General features: G+C 40.9%; 1 protein-coding gene across 3 annotated transcripts in view; it reads left to right on the forward strand.

Annotated features, from left to right (window-relative positions):
• The window catches only part of ANO2 (anoctamin 2), a 340170-nt gene that overhangs the window by 132542 nt on the left and 183871 nt on the right, over positions 1-23757 (forward strand). For all 3 annotated transcript variants that reach the window (XM_068278130.1, XM_068278131.1, XM_068278132.1), the window contains 3 exons: positions 173-224; positions 18793-18848; positions 19697-19738. In XM_068278130.1, coding sequence (XP_068134231.1) covers positions 173-224; positions 18793-18848; positions 19697-19738 — 150 coding nt within the window. The remainder of the gene's footprint in view (positions 1-172; positions 225-18792; positions 18849-19696; positions 19739-23757) is intronic.

Here is a 23757-nt window from a genome sequence, read left to right on the forward strand (position 1 = left end):
AGCGCAATCTGAAAACGGCATCCATAGTTACGATTTCCCGGATTCATTTCTTTTCGCGAAATTTAACAAATTATCCTGTCTAAGACATTTCCCTACTGTCTCCTCATTACTCTGGAAATACAAAAGAGTTGAAGCCATAATCAGATCTTTAACCGTTTTATTTATTTTTCAGGTTTATGAAATTTTAAAGAGGACGTCTTGTTCAAAGGCCAAATGCAGTATGGGTATGTCTTGCTCTGTGTTTAGTACTTTTTTTTTTTTTTTTACTTCCTACAAAAATAACCAAAATGTTATGTATTCTGAGTAAAGTTCTCATTCAGCTTATTTTAATATTATTTTTAATCTTCTAAGTGTGTTTCGGGTCATGTCAGGGATGTAGCGCTATTCTCCTGTATGCTGTGTAATGAAAGTGTGCTATGATCATATCCAATTATCAGGTCACAATGAAGGTTCGGTGTTCTGTGTCTCTACGGAGTGTAACAGAATATGTATTTTGATCATGTGTGGTTGTCACATGATGTGAGTGTAGCATTTCATAGCTTCACTGAGTATTGCTGCGTTGTATGACGATCGTATTCAGAGGTCACACTGTGTTGGGTGGTGTAGGGTTCTCTGGGCATTATTGGCGTGAAACATAATCGAAAAGGAGTATTATGAAAGTATCAATGTAGGTTCTGCACATTCAGTCATGAAATAAGACTTTGGGTGCCGTACCTCTGATGCAAAAGAGGCCTTTAGTTCCTTGGATGTCAGCCTGGATTTGTTTGAGGTCTTCTGGATACGTCTTGCTCTTGTCGTAATGTTGGCATAGAGTAGTCTTTATTGGTCAAACTCTACACTTTTAAAGGTAGCCATAAATCTAGTGATAATGGGCAGATTTGACCAAGAGACAAATCTCTCTCTAATTGAATCTGATTAGTAGGTTCCGTCGGCTGCCTATACGCCGCAGGCCAATTACTGATCAATTTCATGCTGAAATCAATCCGGACTCGGCCTTGTGATGCCGCATCTGCCGCCTGCCCAGCCCGACGCTGCCCCCCTAATGTTCACTGTGCCCCCTGGTGCCCAGTGCTCTATACATTACCTGTTCTTGTCCGCCGCTGACTCCGATCGCTGTACTTCGTCCATACCTGTGCCCAGTGTGGTTGTCGACATACATGTGGGCGTGTGTGTGACATCACACATGTGCCCACATTACTTTGGCAACCACATGGGGCACATGTATGAATGCTGGACAAGCGGCGGACACAACAGGTAATCTGTAGTGCACTGGACATCGGGGAAGGGGGGCACATTGAACATTGGTGGGGACAGCATTGTGGGTTTTGTCATGTTCGCTGATTGTCCTGATATCGCTCAGTTACCACTGCGCACTCGATCGAGCAAGTCGGCCCTACATCTTGCAGCATGTCTGTCCGATTCATGTGACCAATTTTGGCCGAAATTGGTTGCATAGTCGATTGGGCATGCACTTGGCGACATAGATTTTCATCCAATTTGTCCATTGGCCACCAAGTTGCCAGATGAATGGCCACCTTAAGATGTAGCATATGATCAGCTGCTTGATAGTAGTCATTTACCACCTTATCATAATAACCCACTCAATATTAGATTGTGTCTCAGTAGGGATATGTTCTAAGTTTTCTTTGTCCCCACCAAAGCCACACATTTGTGCATTGAGTAGGCTCTTCCAATGTCTAATCTATTAGAAAGTTCTTATAGTGTGTTACCCCCTCTTAACAGTTCTGTACTTTTATTTGATCTACATGAAATTAGACAGATGGATTGCCAACTCTATGGAAATATTTGTGTAAACTTTTTCAGCCTTTTGAGCGTAGATAGAATTGAACAAGAGAAGGCACCAAAAATGTAAAAAAAAAAACCCCTCCGCAGCGCTTTCCGCCCTCCCCGGCTTTCCCTCCCTCTCCCTTACCCTCTGAGCGGTGCACGACGGATATCCGTCCTGCGCCTGATAGGATAGGCTTCTGCCTATCAGATGCCGGCAATCCCCGGCCAATCAGAGGCCGGGGATCGCCGATCTACGTCACGGCGCTGCTGCGCAGCAGCGCCGTATGATGTAAACAACGGGGATTTCTTCCCCAACGGGGATTTCTTCGTGTTAACATTTTGCCGGCGAGCCGCGATCGGCTGCTCTCCGGCTGTTCACGGAGACACCCTCCGTGAACTGGCATGGAAAGGCCACCCGAGCGGCCGTTTCCATGCTATACCACTAACGACCTGCCGACGTTAGGCGGTCGTTAAATGGTTAAAATGAAGTTATAGTCCTATACCACCTATAGAAACCCATATATAGGCTAAGTACAAATCAACGAATTCAACATTTTAAAACATCACATATGCAACTAACTTTTTCTCCTGACTTTTCTCCTGGGTGATATTTTCAACATTGTCAACAAAATGCAATGCACCAGAAAGCAAGAAAATACTCAAAATAATTTTGACAGTACTTTTTCACCAACTTTTTGGTACTTTGTCAGTTGCAAAGTTCTGAAAAGTTATTTTAAATAGAGGATTAATAATTATCTACTAGGAGAGATTTCAGGAAAAAAGTTGCATATGAGCTCCTATTAACTTTTTAACTTTCCCATTAACTCCTGAGTTTTCTCCAAGGAGATACAGTGGTGTGAAAAACTATTTGCCCCCTTCCTGATTTCTTATTCTTTTGCATGTTTTTCACACTTAAATGTTTCTGCTCATCAAAAAACGTTAACCATTAGTTACAGATAACATAATTGAACACAAAATGCAGTTTTAAATGAAGGTCAGGGCCGGGCCGAGGCATAGGCTGGAGAGGCTCCAGCCTCAGGGCACAATGTAGGAGGGGGCGCACAATTCATTCAGCTGTCATTCCTAATTGTGTATGAAGCAGAAAGAAATAAGAAAAGGTGATACATAGCAGTGACTGCAAGCCAGATAACTAGAGATTAAGGTGTTGGGGAGGTTGTGGGCCCTGTGGCACCTCTTAGTCTAATAGCAATCAGTGTGTGACGGCTGGGGTGGGAGGGATGGAGTTGCGCACTTTGGTGTCTCAGCCTTGGGTGCTGGAGGACCTTGTCCCTGCTCTGATGAAGGTTTTTTATTATTTAGTGAGAAAAAAAACTCAAAACCTACATGGCCCTGTGTGAAAAAGAAATTGCCCCCTGAACCTAATAACTGGTTGGGCCACCCTTAGCAGCAATAACTGCAATCAAGCGTTTGCGATAACTTGCAACAAGTCTTTTACAGTGCTCTGGAGGAATTTTGGCCCACTCATCTTTGCAGAATTGTTGTAATTCAGCTTTATTTGAGGGTTTTCTAGCATGAACTGCCTTTTTAAGGTCATGCAACAACATCTCAATAGGATTCAGGTCAGGGCATTGACTAGGCCACTCCAAAGTCTTCATTTTGTTTTTCTTCAGCCATTCAGAGGTGGATTTGCTGGTGTCTTTTGGGTCATTGTCCTGCTGCAGCACCCAAGATCGCTTCAGCTTGAGTTGACGAACAGATGGCCGGACATTCTCCTTCAGGATTTTTTGGTAGACAGTAGAATTCATGGTTCCATCTATCACAGCAAGCCTTCCAGGTCCTGAAGCAGCAAAACAACCCCACACCATCACACTACCACCACCATATTTTACCGTTGGTATGATGTTCTTTTGCTGAAATGCTGTGTTACTTCTACGACAGATTTAACAGGACACGCACCTTCCAAAAAGTTCAACTTTTGTCTCGTCGGTCCACAAGGTATTTTCCTACAAGTCTTGGCAATCATTGAGATGTTTTTTTAGCAAAATTGAGACGAGCCTTAATGTTCTTTTTGCTTAAAAGTGGTTTGCGCCTTGGATATCTGCCATGCAGGCCGTTTTCGCCCAGTCTCTTTCTTATGTTGGAGTCGTGAACACTGACCTTAATTGAGGCAAGTGAGGCCTGCAGTTCTTTAGATGTTGTCCTGGGGCCTTTTGTGGCCTCTCGGATGAGTTTTCTCTGCGCTCTTGGGGTAATTTTGATGGCCAGCCACTCCTGGGAAGGTTCATCACTGTTCCATGTTTTTGCCATTTGTGGATAATGGCTCTCACTGTGGTTCGCTGGAGTCCCAAAGCTTTAGAAATGGCTTTATAACCTTTACCAGACTGATAGATCTCAATTACAGTACTTTTGTTCTCATTTGTTCCTGAATTTCTTTGGATCTTGGCATGATGCCTAGCTTTTGAGGTGCTTTTGGTCTACTTCTCTGTGTCAGATAGCTCCTATTTAAGTGATTTCTTGATTGAAACAGGTGTGGCAGTAATCAGGCCTGGGGGTGACTAAAGAAATTGAATTTAGGTGTGATAAACCACAGTTAAGTTATTTTTTAACAATGGGGGCAATCACTTTTTCACACAGGGCCATGTAGGTTTTGAGTTTTTTTTCCTCACTAAATAATAAAAACCATCATTTAAAACTGCATTTTGTGTTCAATTATGTTATCTTTGACTAATAGTTAACGGTTTTTAATGAGCAGAAACATTTAAGTGTGACAAACATGCAAAAGAATAAGAAATCAGGAAGGGGGCAAATAGTTTTTCACACCACTGTATTTTCAAAACTTATCTGTAAAATAGTTTTAGAGCTCCCACCATGCAAGCAAGAAATTACTTAAAATAAGTTTCATATGACCCTTTTATCTATTTTTTTAGTACTTTTTTAATTGCTCAGTGCTGAAATTTTTTTATTTTAGATCATATGAAAAAGTATCTCCTTGGAGAAAACTCAAGAGAAAAGCTAATATAATATAATGGCTCATCTGCAATTATCCTTTTCTCCTGAGTTATCACCTAGGAGATAATTCTCATATTCTCTTTAACTTTTCAACATTTGAAGAAGTACCCCAAAGTTGGTGAAAAGTCCTACTAAAAGTATTTTGCGTACAGGTAGTCCCCGGTTTACAAACGCCCGACTTACAGACGACCCGCCGATACGAACGCCCGCCGACCCGCCGCGATGACATCACGCCGCCGGGGACCACCTCTTCTGTGCCGTTATTAATGCAGAGTAAGCGCAGCGGAAGGTAAAAAGAGGACATCTAACCTGATCCTCGGCGGTAGAAGGTCCCATCGTGCTGCCCGGAGGCTGCGCGGCCCGTCCTCTCGCTCCGTCCACTGTCGCATAATGACGCAATCAGGAGAAGCCCCCTAGTGGCGGCGCCTCCTGATGCATCATTATGCGACACATGTGAAGCCGCCGGAGGGACAGTGGACGGACCGCACAGCTTCCGGGCAGCACGATGGGACCTTCTACCACCGATGTCCCCTATCTACCTTCCGCTGTGCTTACTCTGCATTAAAAATGGGGGCAAAGGTGGCTGTCCCGACTTAAGGACAGATTCAGGTTAAGAACGAGCCGACAGTCCCTATCTCGTTCGTTAACTGAGGACTACCTGTATTGCCTTGCTTGCTGGTGGTTTAAAAATATTTTTTTTAAAGGTGTGAATATATTACCTAGGAAAAAAAGTGAATTGAACATGGGCCCATGGCCTCATGTTGTATGAAGATAAAAAACACATTTCTGTTGATTAACCCACCATTGAAAACATAATTTTAATGTCTTCTCTTATTGAATTGACAATTGTTGACTTTTACATACCTGTGCCAGATTTAAATGTGTCGTTTTTTTTTTGGTCCTTTTATCAAAGAAAAAAATATATAATTTTTTAAATAAAAAAAAAATGAAAAGTGTAGTGCTTTGGACTTCCTTATTTAATTGCATTCTCACTGTCTAGTTTTAGGACTTGCTTGAAAAACTGATTACAGTATAGGGAATATTTAAAGGACCTCTGTCGCGGAAATCTTAACATTTAAAATACAGTATATGTATACATATACAACTAAGAAGTATGTTTCTTCCATAGTAAAATAGCCATAAATTACTTTTCTCCTATTTTGCTGTCACTTACAGCAGGTAGTAGAAATCTGACAGTACCGACAGGTTTTGGACTAGCACATCACCTCATGGAGGGTTCACAGGGATTTCTTTATTTTCAAAATGTACTTAGTGAATGGCAGTTGCTCTATCTAACTGCCAAAAGAGTGTGCACTGAGCAGGGAGGCTGGCCAGCATCTTTGTATGAATCCTTTTCAGGAAATGTCTTTATAAAGAATAAAGGCCATGCTGAGAATCCCCTAAGGAGAGATGGACTAGCCCAAAACCTGTCGGTAATGTCAGATTTCTAATACTTACAGTAAGTGACAGCAAAATAGGAGAGAAGTCATTTATGGCTCATTTTACTCAGGAAGAAACGTACTACTTATTTGTATGTGTTTTAAATGTAAAGATTTTAAGATAAACTTGCAAAAGCATTGTTGTAAATATTTAATGCTTCTTGCATATATTTAGTTTGTGAAATTTACTTTAGGTAAGTAGTTTTAAATGCAAATGCATAAAATGTCATCCTAACCACAATTTTTTTTTCTTTAATTAAAGGACCGTTATCACGAAAAATGTTAAATTTTAAAATATGTGAAAACATCTAAATAAAAAATATATTTCTTCTAGAGTAAAATGTGCTATAAATTACTTTTCTCCTATGTTGCTGTCACTTACAGTAGATAGTAGAAATCTGACAGCAGAGTTAAAGGTGCCCATAAACCTGACGATTTTGGGCAGATTCGACAGAGACAAATTTATCTAAATTTTCAAAAGCATGGAGTAAACGGCAGTTGCTCAGTCCAACTGCCAGAATAGCGTTCAAACAGGTATGGGCGGCGCCCTGCATGTCTATATTGATCCTTTCCAGCGAGTGATTTTGTAAAGAATAAATGAAATACTAAAAAAACCTGTCAGTTCTCTCAGATTTCTACTGACAACTGTAAGTGACAGCAACATAGAAGAAAGGTAATTTATAACTCATTTTACTCTGGAAGAAACATGCTTCTTATTTGTATGTAGTTACATGTATTTTAAATTTTTATTTTTTTCGCAATCGTAGTCCTTTAAAACGGACCCAAATTAAAGCTTTTTTAATTCAAAATATTTAGTTGCACCACTCTGACACATACAAAGATAGATAAACAGTCCTTGAAGCCTATGAGCATTTCAGTGCATGCTTTTCACCCTTCTCTTTTCATAACTAGAGTTATACAGGTGGCAGCCATTACTTCTGAGCTTAGTAGGAGGTTTTAGATCATGGGTGTGTTTGTCATCAGCTACCCTCCCTCACAGGGGCGTCGTCTATGTGAAATGTCACACAAGCTGAGATCACCTCCCTTGTGACATCATCAGTAGCAGCCTGTGTTGTGTTTTTGTTTTTTATCTCCTCCACCAGTCTGCCGGATTCTGTCCCAGCAATATGAAAGGCAGGGAGGGCTTCCTCCAATAAATGTAAAATATTTTATATTTGTCATCATGCAACTGAAAAAAAGGCTGCTATTTACTATTATAAGTTAGAAAATAGATTTTATTTCTGAAATCTTGTATTTTTAATTTGGGTCCACTTTAAGTCTCTCCTAGTCTCTCTTCAGTAGTCAAATAGTTCACCCAAAACCAAACTGGCAACAAATTATTTAATAAAATCTCCTCTGCACTATTCAGGCCATTCCGTACACTCTTCTGTTATACGTTCATTCTTTTTTTCTTGGAAGAACATCCATTTAATAAGTTTTCTCTCCTAAGGGTATAATGCTGTGAATGCCCTGTGCCCGGCATTTTATGATCTAGAAATTACTTTTTCCAGTAATTCAGTATACTTGGACCAATAATAGTCTTTTTTTTGCTGACACAATATTTTGTAGGCAGGTAAATTTAGCTGTGAGAGGTGGTCTTTCCATTCTTTTTTTCTTTTTTCTCATAAACTTTGTTTTCTCTGGCTTTGCTCTTACTAATTGTGAGCTGGGCTACCGGAAAGCAGTTTAGGTATTGGCACAATGCGGGGCTGCGTGCGCCAGCTCTACCTGTGTGGTTGGATATTGTCTGATTCTGCTGAGTATATCATTTCTATCCTCTCTCTTTTTTAGTATTTTGATGTGGTTTAAAGGAACACTATCTCGAAAATCATACAATTTTAAATACATGTAAAGATATACAGATGAGAAGCATACGAGAGGAATTGCTGCCGGGAGACTTGGGCGCAGGATACAGCCTGTATATGGCTGATTCTGCTGCTGCACAAGTTCCCGGTGACATAAAATACTATTCCCCCTCCAGGCCGCCATGGATGGTGGGGAATGAAATAATTCGGCTTACAGCTATTGCTGGAAGCCAAATTATTGTGTTTTAAAAGTAACGTCAGCTCCGTCTTCTGATGGCGCCGAAGTTACTCCCTGTGCGCCGCTATAGCTGTAATTCCTATTACGGCTTACGGTGGCGCCGGCTGCGCCCAAATCTGCCTGCTCTGGAATGAAAGTGTTCGAATGAGAAGTAGGTTTCTTCCAGCATCTTTGTATAAATCCTTTTTTGGGAAGTATCTTTATAAAGGATGCATGAAAAAGGCTGGCACCACAAAAATAAAACTTACCTCTTTATTAGATTGTCATTAAAATGACATAATAGTCAGCATAGAAAAAAAGGCTATGGCGGCTTTTATAAAGGATAAATAAGCAGTGTTGCTCAGCAAGATTTCGGATATCCGAACTACCCAGATAATCCGAACTTTTTCCACTATCCGAACTTTGAATAGCAATTCGGATATTTTTTTTAAAATTCCAAATAGTCTACCCGAGCAAACTGGGATTTCCCATCTGAAATCCGAAATCCGGGCAGATAGTTAGTTCAGATATCCGAGCAGAAGCCAAAATCACCTTCAATGGCAAAAATATGAGAGAGAGAGAGAGAGAGGAGAGGAGAGAGGGACCTCTGAAAGGGTTTTTTTGCCATTTGAAGAGACTTTTGGAAGCATTTTAAGCCATTTTCAGGCCGCTTCCGGTTTTATATCCGGATATCCGAATTTGGCCGGATATCCAGGATATTGGGTTCAGATATCCAAGTTCACTCGGATACCAAAAAGTTCGGATCCGGATAGCCGGATCCGAATCAATTCGGATTTTAAAAGGGGGTATCCGAGCACCATCATGTGGAATTTTTTGAATAAAGAATTACAGCATTTTTCTACCAGCATCCGGTCTGCGGATCCTTCCTTGCATATCCGAGCACCCCTGTAAATAATGAGAATCCCCAATGAATGAAGATGGACTAGTCCAAAACTAGTCCAAAGCCTGTTGGTTCTGTCATATTTCTACTAACTACTATAAGTGACAGCAACATAGGAGAAAAGTCATTTATGGCTCATTTTACTCTGGAAGAAACATACTTCTTATTTGTATGTGTTTACAAGTATTTAACAATTTACATTGTTTTCACGATAGTGGTCCTTTAAGATTTCTATGGGCTAGTGTTGGAGCCTGGGGAGAGAACAGTTACAAAGCTGCCCTGACAAGAAGCTGTTATTGACCAAATTAAAAACTACATTTTAGATTTTTTTTGGGACAGAAAATTAAAAAGACAAAGTATTAGGCCACGTTTGCATTTGTCATTGCATTCCCCATGACAGCAGGAAGGCAACCCAATGGATCGGGACAGCGGTGCTGCATGTTATGCTTATGTTGCATTGGGTACTGTGAAGCATACACTCAATGAAAAGTATGCTTCACTGTAACTGCGTGTGTTTAGCGGTAACACACTACATGCAGTGCATTACGATTCTGCAACCGGCTTTACCACAATGCTCCCACACAGTAGCCGTTACAGCGCAGTGCACCACTGTGTGCGTGGCCTTAATGTTATTAGTTCTTATAAAGGGACACATTTTAGGTAGCCTTTGACCCAGTTCAGTCCTACAAAACGAGCTTGGTTTATTGAAGTCTGCAGGTGAAATTCGAAAATTTAGAAAATCGTGCAAAAGTCCATTTATTTCAGTAATTCAGCTTAAAAGGTGAACCTAATATAGGAAATAGAATCATTACATACAATGCAAGATATTTCAAGCCTTTGTTTGTTATAATTTTGATGATTATGGCTCACAGCTTATGAGAACCCCAAACTCAAAATCTCAGACCATTAGAATATTGTAAAAAGGTTCAATATTCTAGGCTCAAAGTGTCAGATTCTAATCAGCTAATTAACCCAAAACACCTGCAAAGGGTTCCTATTTCATATATTAGTTTCACCTTTAAGTTCATTTACTGAAATATTGTAAATGGACTTTTGCACGATATTCTAATTTTTTGAGTTTCACTTGTATTTCAGGTCACAGAAATAGGACAGCAGTGCATTCCTTAAAGTGTAACTGTCGGGCATTAAATAAAAAAAATCAATTCTTTATTTTTATCTGGTAAACAAGTAATAAGGATGCTAACCAGGCAATCCAAAAGCTAAAAATCACTCTTAGTTTTCTTATCCATTAAACAACATTCCCCAGTTTCCCTGGCTCTTATTTGGTACATGTGCTTTGCAAAGGAAGTTGCAGGGCATGCTGGGTTGTCTTTTTTTTTTTTGCTGCTTTATTTTCCCCTTAGACTTAACTAATGCAGCCTGATTGGCTGAAGCCTCTTTCCCTCCTGCTTTCCCCTCCCACACCTCTGTTCATCTCTGACTGGCCAATATTTCTCATGCTGAGACAAAGCATGTTCTATTGCAGAGCTGGGTGGGAGTGCCTGAAGACTGGGATGAGGGTGGGCAATGCATACACAATCAGGCAGAGGAGAGTGAGGGAGGAAATGACATCAGGATTGGCTTCAAAATAGATACAGTTAAGATGGAGAATCCTAAGAAGGATTTTCTCTTTTTTTACTATAGAAAAATCACTAAAATCAATGCGTGGGCAGTGCAATACATATGTTATGTAAGTAGAGCAAGTATTTATCTACTTATATATGTTTTTTTTTAGATAGTATTGCTGCTCCTCTTTAAGTCCACATTGAAGTCCACTGAAGTCCAATAAGAATATTTTCATCATATGCCAAGTTTTTAATCCTGAAATTGCTATATGAGTGTACTCTGTCCTTCTGCATGACACTGACATCCACCTTTGTCACATTTTAAAAAAGATCAGGTCAGGGGCATGCACAGATTGCTTCACCTCTGAAGGTTGTGTCTTGTCTAACTAACTTTAGCTGCTGTGCCCCTAATAAGTCCATTGAGCTAACAGAAGCCTAAAAATAAAGGTCAGGTCAGGGGCATGCACACATTGCTCCACCTCTGAAGGTTGTGTCTTGTCTAACTAACTTTAGCTGCTGTGCCCCTAATAAGTCCATTGAGCTAACAGAAGCCTAAAAATAAAGGTCAGGTCAGGGGCATGCACAGATTGCTTCACCTCTGAAGGTTGTGTCTTGTCTAACTAACTTTAGCTGCTGTGCCCCTAATAGTCCATTGAGCTAACAGAAGCCTAAAAATAAAGGTCAGGTCAGGGGCATGCACAGATTGCTTCACCTCTGAAGGTTGTGTCTTGTCTAACTAACTTTAGCTGCTGTGCCCCTAATAGTCCATTGAGCTAACAGAAGCCTAAAAATAAAGGTCAGGTCAGGGGCATGCACACATTGCTCCACCTCTGAAGGTTGTGTCTTGTCTAACTAACTTTAGCTGCTGTGCCCCTAATAAGTCCATTGAGCTAACAGAAGCCTAAAAATAAAGTGCCAAGATCATGCAGTTGTGATTTTGGTGCACTTCTGGTGGGATTTAAAAAGGAAAAAAAAATGATGTTGGGAAAAAAAAATCTGTAGCTACCGATTTTGCGGAATAATTGACCATGCAATGAGATAATTGGATGAAAATTGGTGTCACAACATGTCCGTCCTGTCAATAATTCAATCGATTTCAAGCCAAAATTAGTTCAATGCGTTGATCAGATCACAGTTGGAAGTGTTAGATCAGGTGTGAGGCAGTATGGGATTGCAATATCGTGATTACCAACTAATGTGATGGACCCTGGGCTGTTGTCCCCCAAGTTTAAAATGCCCCCCTCCGTGGCGTGACCCCCGGCCCCATCCGCCATCACCCCGTGTGGAACCAGGCACATGTGTGACATCACACACGCGCCACATGATATACACGCCATTTGGTGGCGCTTTTACACTGCACAGGCACAAGGGGTGAACATTTACACTTGGGGGGCAAAAGGGAAGGTGGCAGAGGCAGCGTCGCTAGGCCAATTCCTGATAGATTTCAGATTGGGAATTGGCCTGCAGTGTGTGGACAGGCAACAGATTTCTTATCGGTCAGACTGAATCAGAAAGAGATCTGTCTCTTGGCCGATCTGCCCGTACATGGCTAGATGTATAGGCAACTTAAAGGACACCCGAGGTGAAAATAAAAAAATTGAATAAACTGTTGTGTCTATCTTTCTTCTCCTAAAAATGAATTTTTAAGATATTCCACAGTTTTATTTTTATATTTTAATCTACTTTCTAAGTTTTTACAAGTTTAATTGTTTTATTGTTTTTACATAGTTACATAGTTATTTTGGTTGAAAAAAGACATACGTCCATCGAGTTCAACCAGTATAAAGTACAACACCAGCCTGCTCCCTCACATATACCTGTTGATCCAGAGGAAGGCGAAAAAACCCTTACAAGGCATGGTCCAATTAGCCCCTAAAGAGAAAAATTCCTTCCCGACTCCAGATGGCAATCAGATAAAATCCCTGGATCAACATCATTAGGCATTACCTAGTAATTGTAGCCATGGATGTCTTTCAATGCAAGGAAAGCATCTAAGCCCCCTTTAAATGCAGGTATAGAGTTTGCCATAACGACTTCCTGTGGCAATGCATTCCACATCTTAATCACTCTAACTGTAAAGAACCCTTTCCTAAATAAATGGCTAAAACGTTTTTCCTCCATGCGCAGATCGTGTCCTCTAGTCCTTTGAGAAGGCCTAGGGACAAAAAGCTCATCCGCCAAGCTATTATATTGCTCCCTGATGTATTTATACATGTTAATTAGATCCCCTCTAAGGCGTCTTTTCTCTAGACTAAATAAACCCAGTTTATCTAACCTTTCTTGGTAAGTGAGACCTTCCATCCCACGTATCAATTTTGTTGCTCGTCTCTGCACCTGCTCTAAAACTGCAATATCTTTTTTGTAATGTGGTGCCCAGAACTGAATTCCATATTCCAGATGTGGCCTTACTAGAGAGTTAAACAGGGGCAATATTATGCTAGCATCTCGAGTTTTTATTTCCCTTTTAATGCATCCCAAAATTTTGTTAGCTTTAGCTGCAGCTGCTTGGCATTGAGTACGATTATTTAACTTGTTGTCAATGAGTACTCCTAGGTCCTTCTCCAAGTTTGATGTCCCCAACTGTATCCCATTTATTTTGTATGGTGCTAGACCATTAGTACGTCCAAAATGCATGACCTTACATTTGTCAACATTAAATTTCATCTGCCATGTATGTGCCCATATAGCCATCCTATCCAGATCCTGTTGCAATATGACACTATCTTCCTGAGAGTTGATGATTCTGCACAATTTTGTATCATCTACAAAAATAGCAACATTGCTCACTACTGCATCTACTAGGTCATTAATAAATAAATTGAAGAGCACTGGACCCAGAACAGACCCCTGTGGGACCCCACTGCTAACAGTCTCCCATTTTGAGTACAATCCATTGACCACAACTCTTTGTTTTCTGTCCATTAGCCAGTTCCCTATCCATGAACACAGACTCTTCCCCAGTCCTTGCATCCTCAACTTTTGCACCAGACTTTTGTGGGGAACAGTGTCGAAGGCCTTTGCAAAGTCCAAGTATATCAAATCTACAGCATTCCCAATATCCATATTAGCATTCACTACCTCATAAAAGCTGAGCATGTTAGTCAAACAGGACCTGTCTTTAGTAAACCCATGTTGATGCTGAGAAATAAGATTATTTTCTACTATGAAGTCATGTATAGTATCTCTTAGTAACCCCTCAAATAGTTTGCATACAACTGATGTTAAGCTTACAGGTCTATAATTTCCTGGATCTGATTTTTTGCCCTTCTTAAATAATGGGAAAACGTGGGCTGTACGCCAATCCACTGGGACTCTGCCAGTTGCAAGAGAGTCACAAAAGATAAGATAAAGGGGTTTATCTATAACTGAACTTAATTCCCTTAGGACCCGAGGATGCATGCCATCCGGGCCAGGTGCCTTGTCTATTTTTAATTTATTTAGTCTTGCCTTCACTTCTTCCTGCGTTAAGTATTTAATATTACAGTTAGAAGATTGAGACTCTTCCGCCTCTGTAGTTTGCAACAGTGCTGTTTCTTTTGTGAAGACAGAAGCAAAGAAAGCATTTAATAACTCTGCCTTACCTTGGTCATCCACCATTGAGTTCCCACCCTCATCCTTTAGGAGTCCTATACAGTCAACCTTTCTTTTTTTAGAGTTAATGTACTTGTAAAACTTTTTTGGGTTAGATTTGATATCCTTAGCGATTTGTTTTTCAGCTTCAATCTTTGCCTGCCTAATTTCTTTTTTACAATTTTTATTGCACTCCTTATAATTGCTTAGTGCAGCCTCGGTCCCCTCCTGTTTTAAGACCTTATAGGCATTATTTTTCCTCTTCATTTTATCTTTAACCTTTCTATTCATCCATAGAGGCCTTTTTTTATTCCTAGACATTTTGTTTCCATATGGGATATACATACTACAGTATTGATTGAGTATAAGTTTAAAAGCTTGCCATTTCCCTTCAGTGTCTTCCCCTTGTAGTACATTATCCCAGTTCACCAAACTTAGTGCCTGCCTAATTTGATTGAACTTTGCTTTTCTAAAATTCATAGTATTAGTGGTCCCGCTGCCCCGTGGCCTATCGGTCACCAGATCAAACGTTATCATGTTGTGATCACTATTTTCCAAATGTTCTTGAACCTGCACATTTGATACATTATCTGGTCTATTAGAAATGATCAGATCCAGTAACGCATTCCCCCTAGTTGGTTCAGTTACCATTTGAGTCAAGTAATTGTCCTGTAGTGCTGCCAGAAATCTGCTGCTTTTACCAGAATGGGTAGCCTCAATACTCCAGTCAATGTCTGGAAAGTTGAAGTCGCCCATAATTATGACCTCATTTTTACTTGCAGCTTTTTCAATCTGCTGTAGTAATCGCAGTTCTGCAGCTTCATTAATAAGAGGTGGCCTGTAGCATACCCCAATAAGCAATTGGCAACTTTTATTTCCACCATGAATATTTACCCAAACGGACTCCACATCTTCGCAATCTTCCTCCATCTCATCGTTGAGGACAGCTGTAAGAGAATTCTTAACAAAGAGACAAACCCCTCCACCTTTTTTCCCTGTTCTATCCCTCCTAAACACATTGTATCCTTTTAAATTAGCTATCCAGTCATGGCTTTCATCCATCCATGTCTCGGTTATTCCCACAATGTCATAGCCTTTGTCATTCAGAATGAACTCTAGTTCGTCTATTTTATTTGCAAGGCTCCAAGCATTGGTTACCATGCACTTTATATTTTTACCACCACATTTACCAATTTTGTTTACATGAAATGGGCTACTTGAATTTTTACCAACCTCCTTAACCCATTCAGGTTCCGTGGTTTTCACGAGAGAAATGTTCACCTCCCATTCATTAGCCTATAACTTTATCACTACTTATCACAATGAACTGATCTATATCTTGTTTTTTCCGCCACCAATTAGGCTTTCTTTGGGGGGTACATTTTGCTAAGAGCCACTTTACTGTAAACGCATTTTAACAGGAAGAATAAGAAAAAAATGGAAAAATTCATTATTTCTCAGTTTTCAGCCATTATAGTTTTAAAATAATACATGCCTCCATAATTAAAACTCACGTATTGTATATGCCCATATGTCCCGGTTATTACACCGTTAAGGCTGGTTTCACAGTGGGACGTTACAGGCGCACGTTAGAGCAGCCTGTAACGCAGCCCACCGCACAGTAATGAAAAATCAATGGGGCTGTTCACAGTGCGGACGTTGCGTTACATTGTAACGCTGCGTCACAAGGCAACGTACTGCATGCAGTACTTTGGACGCGGCTGAGCCGCGTTAGACTGCTTGCACATGCTCACTAATGTTGGGGAGGAGCGGAGAGCGGCCAGGCACATGGCTAATTAATATGCACTGCACGTTATGACGTGCAGTGTTTACTTCCTGGAGCAGCCGCTCTGTGCGGCGATTGGCCGGCGGGACCACGTGATGTCGCATGCGCACAAGAGTGCGCATCACGGCATCACTGACGCCAGAGTGAGCTGCACAACGCGGCTTACTCTGACGTCCAGATCCAGCACCACCAGGCGTTGAGTTAGGGGGACGTTATGCGACCTTAACGCCCCCTCTAACGCAACGTCCTGGTGTGAAATTAGCCTAAAATTATGTCCCTATCACAATGTATGGCGACAATATTTTATTTGGAAATAAAGGTGCATTTTTTCCATTTTGCATCCATCACTATTAACAAGTTTAAAATAAAAAATATATAGAAATATTTCATCTTTACATTGATATTTAAAAAGTTTACACCCTTAGGTAAATATTTACATGTTTTTTTTTTTTTTTATTGTAATGGTTTTTTTTATTTATAGTAAACATTTTATTTGGGTAGTTTTGGGAGGGTGGGGGGTAAACAATAGATTTATAATGTAAATGTGTGTTGATTTTAATTTATTTTTATTTTCAGGTGTAGTATTACTTTTTGGCCACAAGATGGCGGCCATGAGTTTGTTTACATGACGTCACTCTAAGCGTAACATACGCTTAGAGTGGCGCATCAGGAAGTGAATGGCCAGAAAAGGCGCAGCTTCCGAGAGAAGCTGTCGCTTTTTCAGCGGGGGAGAGGAATCAGTGATCGGACTTCATAGTCCGATACATTGATTCCCTGACTACCGAATCCGCGGCCGGGAGTGCGCGTGCACGCGCGCGATCGGCCGTGGGGGCGCGCGGTAGCGCACATGGTTTCTGGACGTAGTTTCTACGTCCAGAAACCAAAATAGGTTAATCTTTACACTGTTTCCACCCCCCTCTCCACCCTCCATAATGATAGGTTCCCACTGTCTTTTTACCTTATCTTGTCTATGTATTGAGACTTTATCCTCCCGCCTCCCCCCAGATCCTAGTTTAAAATCTCCTCCAACCGTTTAGCCATCTTCTCCCCCAATGCAGCTGCACCCTCCCCATTAAGGTGCAGCCCATCCCTGCTGTAGAACCTGTAGCCGACTGCATACTTCAATGAATGACACATTCATTGAAGTATGCCAGAGCTAAAATCTATGAACTATTGATCCTGTTTATCTCGTTCCTGCTCTCGGAAGCCATTTTCTGCTAGGAAAGTGTTTTATAGTTGTAATTTCTTATCAGTGAGGGTCACTCTGTAGTCTGACCCAGTTGTGACTCAGACAGGAACTGCCACTTACATACTTGATGTTTAACTGTTTCAGGCAGAGAAAGAAAAAAAAAGGAACACAGCATAGTTATTTGTGTGCTAGGCACTGTATATACACATGTCTATCTCATCATGTCACATTTCACCTCGGGTATCCTTTAAATCTATTAGCAATCCTAACAATCATTGTTGTGGTTAGCAAGGCAAGGGATATCAACTTTGTCAACCTAAAATAAAAAAAAAAAATCAGGCTAGGTTTGGTGTTGTAGAGTCCTGCTAACATCCTGCTCATGTTCTAGTGGGTGGTCGGAAACTAGGTAGATTTTCTGCATACATAAAAAAAATTGCCTGGAAAAAAGGGCCCAGGGGATTGTCACTAGTAGAGTATCGCTACAATTAGCGATATTCTACTGTTGGATTATGATAGTAAAATATCAGTAATGTTAACCGATATTTTACTATAGCTAAACCTAACCCTTCTCTCACACAGAACCTTCCCTCTACTGATGCCTAACCCTAAGACTGCTTCCCCCCCCCCAGGCCACGTAACTCTAAGACACTGTAGGCACGTAACTACAGGCGCCTGATGATGGAAAGGAGATTCACCCTCCTCGAGCACCTCCCTCCCTCACTATGCAGAGTCCCGATGAGAGTGTAAATGAGAAGTTACTCTCTGCTGTCGGCATTCCACTGACGAGATTTCCCTTCAGCCAGGGGCACCTCTAGCTACTTTATACTAAGGTTCTCCTAGCTACCGAATACTTGTGAGCACCTCTATTTACTTATAATTTAGGGTACTTCTGGCTACCTAATACTAAGGGGCACCTGTATCTATCTATGACGGGAAAGGTAAGTAAGGGAAGTGACGGCTGGGAGAGCCAGCACACTTGTAAGGCAGTTTGGTGGAGGGTTTGTATGTTTATGGAGGGTGAAGTCTAAGGTGCCAGGACATCTGTGCCTATAGGCTCCTGTGAGATAAATCCGGGCCTGCCACCCCCAGTGATGCCTAACTCTAAGACACCCCCTCCCTCAGGTGGTACCTAAAACTTAGATCTCCTGGACCCTAACCCCCCTGGTGGTGCCTAAACCCACCCATCGCTCCTAAACCTTAACCCGCCTGCGACAAGGTAGGTAAATTTCGGTGCCGGGAGATGCCTGGTTAGTGGCAGTGACAACATCAACATTATAAAAGCCGCGATTTGCGGCAAAGAAGGTACATTTCGGAGTCGGGAGGTGCGCCCAAATCTCCTTCTTTTGCTGCAAATAGCTTCTTTTGCAATAGGCGCCTGTGATGGCGCTGTTCTTTCTGTAAAGGCTCCCGTACCTTTTTTTTTCTGGTTTTTGAGATTTTCTGTAGACATCTGTGTGTACATTTCACTCCTCTTTTATGCTATGTTACTGTCAAAGAAGAATCCAGTCTATCCCATCTATAGTATTCCAAACCCAGTTATGTCTCATTTCTTTCTTTTCCAGGTATTACCACATTGATAGCGAATAACGTCTATGACTCTGCCTATCCTTTGCATGATGTAAGTTGTGTTTTTTTATCTTTTATTCCTTATACATAAGTCAGCATATTCTAGATATTTCATAGGTATTTTTTCATATACTCGCAAATAAGCGGACCTGTGTATGAGCCGAGGTACCCACTTTTCCCTCAGAAACCAGGAAAAAGTGATTGACTCACGTATAAGCCCCCTCCTTAATGTAGCCCCCTCCACAGTAGCCAGATGTTCCCCAAGAACAAATCAGCCCCCTGACCCCATAGCCAGATGTGCCCCAGGATCATACAGCTGTATCTCAAGAAGCCACTAGATGGCATCATAGACAAGAGACACAGCGATTGCCACACAGGAAGAATCCCTGATCATTGCACTGCTAGCAAGTTGCCGGCACGCTCTGCTCTACAAGCCAGGGGACACAGGTAGTCTTGAGCAGCGCACTCTGCACACCATGTTGCAGGGGATGCGGGGCACGGACACCGCAGAGCAGAAGCTGGTAAGAGCAGAATCACTAGTGCAAGATCCTTACGCTCCTCTGCCAGTAACAAAACCTGCTCCACAATTTGTTCTGCTCCACTGACTCGCATATAAGCTGAGGGGGTATCGTTTCAGCACTTTTTTTAAGCTGGAAAATTAGGCTTGCGTGCGAGTATATACAGTATATTAAATGTCCACTGATTCAAGTTGCCTGGGGTAAATGTTTGATTTGTGAAATGCTTTCTGTACGCATGAATAATGATAAATAAAGGTGATCAATTTATTGAGGTTATTTCAGGAAGAAGTATATGATCGAGTTGATTTGATTTTCACTAACCTTTAGTGGTGAAACATATTCATATGAGCGTGACCAATCATTTTTTTCCTTTTTTTTCCAGGGTAATTATGACCACAGAACTGGTGAAGTTAATGACAGGATGGTGAGTTTTCAATTTTATATTTCTACTATAGAATATAATCGTTTGGTTGTTTACTTAAATTGAAATGAAAGAAATAAAATAAATAATAATAATTAAAAAAAATAGCATGTTTGAGGTTTAACTTGATGTGCTTAAGGGATTTATAAAGCACCAACATAATTAGTGGCGCTGTACAGAATAAGAAACAAACATGGGGCACATAATAATACAGACAATGGTGTAAACTAAATGTAGACACTGGTACTTACCGTAATACAGACTTGGTAGACATAATTACAGTGACAAATGAAACATGATGAACAAAATGTAAGGCAATTACTAAGATACAAAAGGGTGAGAGAACCCTGCCCTTCCGTGCTTACAACTAATATAGGAATAGGAGGAAAAAAGAAGAAGTTTAATATATAATGGTGTTGATTCACTATAACAAATAGCATGCCTTATCAGAGTTAACACATCTTATCAGAGTTGACACGCCTTATCAGAGTAGCATAGCAAGCGTTACAAACTTATGCCTGCTAATTGGCAATGACGAGAGCTCCACTCGTCCTGCCCTGAGCACCGGTGGGTCCAATCACTTTATGGGAGATTATCCCCGCACTTTGATTGGCCCAATAGGCTGCCTGTCACTTGACAGGAAACTTGACAGGCAGCCTATTGGGGTAATTAGGCTCAAAGCAGTACCAGAAACTGAAATTTGCATATAATAGCTGATGGTAAAGATGGACTACCAGAGATCTTGACAAACTGTCATGGAATAGTAGGAAATTAAATTAATTTTAAATGATGCGTTTGGATTGCCCCCAGGGCATACTTGGTACTATAAGAAACTGCTTCCAAGATATAAAACTTGTAGTTCCCCAGGAGAGAGCGAGAAGCTAGGACTACCCTGGTTTCTGACCAGCTGCATCCTCCCACAAAACCAAGTTCGGACCTTTTACACTGGTAAAGTTCGATTTCTGTTCCCATTTTATTTTTGATAAGCAAACTGTCTTGTTGTGTGTCTTTGTACTTTTTACTGTGTTTTTTTGTTAATATCTTTGTATATATTTCTTTCTGCACTGTTCCACTTTTTTGGACTATTAAATCTTTATTTAATAAGCTAGTCTTTTGAGTACTAAGCAGAGCTTTACATCTCCTAGAGAGAGACTGCAGTTTAATTGTGTTACAAGTTCAGTGCCTGATTGTATGCTCAGATTGTACATTGCTACCATGTGTGATTGCATTGTACGTGTGGCAATTTCGTACTTGTCCTAAAGTTCGCAGCTGACTCAACATACAAGAATGCCAGTCTGAGTGCAAGCAGCTCGACGGCAGAGTAGGAATTGTCAAAGTGTCTAGCAGTACCGTCATGGCGGCTGCTGGTGGTGGCAGAGTGTTGTTGAGCGCTGACAGCTTTGTGTTTAGCTTGAATAGGGCTGCTCCCCCTTTCAATCTGGTCGAAACCCCCGTCAGGAACGGTCTCTGCAGGCTTGCCATGGGGTCGGTTCCTGACGCCTATCGTATCAATAAAATGCCTTTTAAGCCACCAGCAAGTGGCAAATACTCATATTAATCGTGACAGAAAGCTATTTTAAACAGAAGATGAAAAATTATCTCCTAGGAGAAAATTTAGGAGGAAAAGTGAATTGCAATGGGCCCATAGTCTTGCCATACAGCTCAGAGGAGTTTACAATCTAATCTCTACCATAGTAATATGTCATCATAGTCCAAGGCAATTAATGCGGAAGCCAATGAACTTATCTGTAGGTTCTTGGAATGTTGTGTATCGGCCCACTATTGGACCATTGTGCGAGTTGCTGTGCAGTGAGCACTTTATCCTTATCTGCCTTTTTTTTAACACTGAACTCAGGTTATTGATGAATTTAGCAATCATGCTGCATCAATGAAATAGGCTCTTGTGTGTTTCTTTTTTTATGTATTAATTATAACCTACATTGGCCCATATGCAATGAACTTGTTCTCTCAAGTAATCTCCTAAGAGATAATTTTCATATTCTCTTTAAAATAACTTTGAAGTATTTTACAATTGAAAAAGTACCCAAAAGTATTGGTTAAAAAGAACTATCAAAATTATTTTGAGTATTTTCTTCCTTGCTGGTGGTTTAAAAGGCATTTTAGAACAAGGTGTGAAAATATTACCAAGGAGAAAACTCAGCAAAAAAAAAAAAAGAATTGCATAATGGCTATTAACCTCCTTGTCGGTTATCCCGAGCTCAGCTCGGGGTAACCTGCGCAGGAGGATTTCTCAGGCCCCGCTGGGCCGATTTGCATAATTTTTTTTCCCTACACGCAGCTAGCACTTTGCTAGCTGCGTGTGGTACGCGATCGCCGCCACCACCCGCCGATTCGCCGCTACCCCCCGCGCCGAGCCGCCCCCCGCCCCAGACCCCTGCGCAGCCTGGCCATTCAGTGCTGATGGGTGGATCGAGATTCCCTGTGACGTCCCGACATCCATGACGTCAGTGACGTCATCCCGCCCCGTCGCCATGGCGACCGGGGAAGCCCTGCAGGAAATCCCATTCTGAACGGGATTTCCTGCTTACTCTGATCGCCGGAGGCGATCGGAGTGGGTGGGGGGATGCCGTCGCTCAGAGGCTATCATGTAGCGAGCCCTGGGCTCGCTACATGATATGAAAAAAAAAGAAAGAAAGAAAAAGTTCTGCGCTGCCTCTTTGCCGGCGGAAATTAGACCGGCAAGGAGGTTAAATTATAATGCACCAAAATGTGCATAGTGAGAATTCACAGCCCCCCTCAAAAAAAAAAAGAATAAAATAAAAACCTGACCGAAAAACGTCTCACAAGTTGGGACAACACTCTGCACTGCTTTACAGAGCCGCATGACGAGAGGGGGCAGTTGACTTTAGGCTTCAAAACACAACATCCACAATTGAAAGGCAAAGTAATATTTTTGCCTGGGGTTCTATGTATGTTAGTGAAACATATTTGCTCGCCATAAAAGCACCTGCAATTCATTTTTTTTTAGGAATTAAAAAAAATTACTAATTATTTCCAAACTGTTTCCTATAAAATGCAATTAGAGCAACCACCCCTGTGACATTTTCTGCTTGTGAATTCCACATAGTGTAACTGATTAGACAACAATCTTGGCACAAAGCTCGGACAACTGAGGTTGTAGATGCTGGAATTTCTGCAGCTGTTGATGAAATAAAAGTTTTTTGGGAGGTTTTTTTGGTAAAGAGAGAAGGAAAAAAAATCTTACGACTTCACTGCCTTTTTTTCATGAAGTTATTCCAGCATCTGTGTTTAGGTAGCTTGTTAAAATTATTGTTAATCCAAAGTAAATGGAAGGGTAGGCATGAGTGGGGTGTATTTATAATATTAATACAGCGAAAAATATTTCTGCTATGAGGTGCGCAGGGAATTTTTTTTCATCCGCTTTCCTTTCATCCTGCCTGTTAGTTCCTTTTATGAAGTGTTAAGTGTTAAAAACATAAAAATTGTTCTTTCCAAAAATACAGTTCTGATTATTCGCACATGGCTGCCCAGTTGCACAACCTGCTGTACCATTCCTCCGTCCTTCATATGTTTTCTATCTGTATGACGGTTTTAAAGTTTAATTTCCTGAACTACGCTAATCATAACGCCAGGAATGGCAGAAGCAATGTTCATTTGTGTAGACATATCTTGTGTTTAGAATGGGCACTACTTAACCTGTATAGATTAATTACACAAGAAAAAAATATCAATCTATAAAAAGTAGAATTTTTTTTAGTAAATATTCGAAGTGGTCAAGAATTTTTCAAAATATTTTATGGAGGAGGATTGCATGTTGAAGGGGATGAATAGTATTTCTGAGATTTTGTTTAATACTTTTTTGATTATTTACGTTAAGTGGTAAAACATGTTTAAACATTTTATTTAGTTATTAGCATATGTGATATTACAAAAGAACGTTTCTTTCTTCTTCTTTTTTTGGAAGGGGGGGCTCCACCTGCTGTTTTGACCGGCAAATTTTGTAAGCTTAAAATGATCTCGCTTTGTTGCTGAAATAAACA

The sequence above is a fragment of the Hyperolius riggenbachi genome, chromosome 3 (assembly GCF_040937935.1).
Source record: "Hyperolius riggenbachi isolate aHypRig1 chromosome 3, aHypRig1.pri, whole genome shotgun sequence".
Lineage (NCBI taxonomy): Eukaryota > Metazoa > Chordata > Amphibia > Anura > Hyperoliidae > Hyperolius > Hyperolius riggenbachi.